Below are 1,877 nucleotides of genomic sequence, written 5' to 3' on the forward strand. Positions count from 1 at the left end.
ACTCAGTACCTCTCAAATAGCAGGTATTCAACAAGCTAACGTGCGATATTAGGAAGAGAGGACTAACAGTGTAGAAAATTAAAATTCCCATTCTTTTTCTATCACAGTTAGTAAAAAATATAAAACTAAATGATATTCCCGTCAAAAGATAAGAACACTAATATCTGATTTGCAAAATCCTTTTTCACTTCATCGAGAACATTAAATTAATTATAAGTAGAAAATAACTTTTAAATCTAGATATTATGCATATTACTAAAGAACAACAAAGAAAAATGGACAAAAAGAACATATTTTTATTGTAATCATTCATTTTTCCCATCTATAAATCTCCAAATTCAAGGCTCATCTACCCACCAAGACCTTTCTCAATGCTTTCTTCACATCCTTGTTTCTCAGACTGTATATTAAAGGATTCAGCATGGGGATCACTGTGGTGTAGAACACTGAAGACACCTTCTCCTGATCCAGGGAGTTACTTGAAGGGGGCTTGAAATACATGAAAGTGATAGACCCAAAGAAGATCCCCACAGCCATGAGGTGAGAGCTGCATGTTCCAAAAGCTTTAGACCGACCCTCTGAAGACCGGATGTGAAGGATGCTGTAGAAGATGAAGGCATAGGAGATGGCCACAGCTAGGGTGGGCACTAAGGTGTTGAACCCCGCAATGATAAAAAGAAGAATCTCATTGAGGTGCTTGTTGGAGCATGAGAGATTGAGGAGGGGAAGGACATCACAGAAGTAATGGTTGATGATATGGGATTTGCAGAAAGACAGTTTCATCATGGCACTTGTATGAGCCAAGGCAGAGAGAAAGCCCAGGATGAAGGCAACTAGCATAAGCAGTGAGCAGACCTTAGAGGACATGATCACTTTATAAAGCAATGGGCTACAGATGGCAACATAGCAATCATATGCCATGGCAGTTAGGAGGTAACCCTCAGCCACCACGAAGACCACAAAGAAAAAGAGCTGGGCCATGCACTCAGAATAAAGGATGATATTCTCCTTTCCAAGGAAGTTCACCAGCATTTTGGGGGCAATGACAGAGGAATAGCAGAGGTCAATGAAGGACAAACTGCTGAGGAAGTAGTACATGGGGGTGTGAAGCAGAGTGCTGGCCACAATCAGGAGAATCATGCCCAAATTCCCCACCACAGTCACCACATAGATTCCCAGGAACAGGAGGAAGAGGGGAAGCTGCAGTTCTGGCTGCTGTGTTAGACCCACTAAGACAAATTTGGTTGCTGTAGAATGATTTGCTGTAGCCATGCTTCTTCAAAGATTCCTGTGAAAATGGAAAGTAAGAATTCACCACTGGACCTTCACTCCTCTTTCAAAACAAAATCAAACCTGCATAAGGGAGGATGAGAGTAGTCAAATGACTGAGTCATAGTTTTCATAATTTCTGACCTTGAAAACTCTTCCCTCTCTCCCCAAAGCTCCCTGGGTCTCCTCCAAGTTAGATCACATAAAAATGTTCCCTGATTGACTTAGAAACTTTTACCTCCTGAAATTGACAGCAAAACCAAATGTTCGCATTATAAGGAGCAACTTGTTGCTGATAGTCATTTCCTGACAGTGAAACAGTAGAAGAGATTGATTTTTTTCAATTTCTCTTGTTTTCTCATGCTCTAATGCCTGCAGGCATCTCCCACAACATCTGTAAACAAGGAGCGAATGAAGCCTCAGGTTCAGAGTATTGAAAATAGTCTATTACTTCCAATTGGAGTGATGGTGTGTGGGGTTGGGTGTAAGGCAACTAATCATCACTCTGGATAGCAGAGGGTAACAGTACTGCAGAAATGAAATTCTTCATACGAGGGGCATCCCCCAAAACCTGGAATTCTCTCTTTTGCGGGGGTACAGGCCCCTTG

The 1,877-nt window shown here is 41.6% G+C and overlaps 1 protein-coding gene across 1 annotated transcript; it reads right to left on the reverse strand.

Moving 5' to 3' along the window:
* Window positions 1–323: 323 nt before the first annotated feature.
* On the reverse strand, window positions 324–1,334 carry LOC103267465 (olfactory receptor 8D1). The gene has a single exon (XM_008065059.1). The coding sequence runs from the start codon at window positions 1,270–1,272 to the stop codon at window positions 346–348; it is 927 nt and encodes a 308-aa protein (XP_008063250.1). The 5' UTR covers window positions 1,273–1,334; the 3' UTR covers window positions 324–345.
* Window positions 1,335–1,877: the final 543 nt, after the last annotated feature.

This window comes from Carlito syrichta, unplaced genomic scaffold (genome assembly GCF_000164805.1).
Source record: "Carlito syrichta isolate Samal-C Ts95f unplaced genomic scaffold, Tarsius_syrichta-2.0.1 Scaffold308144, whole genome shotgun sequence".
Classification (NCBI taxonomy): Eukaryota; Metazoa; Chordata; class Mammalia; order Primates; family Tarsiidae; genus Carlito; species Carlito syrichta.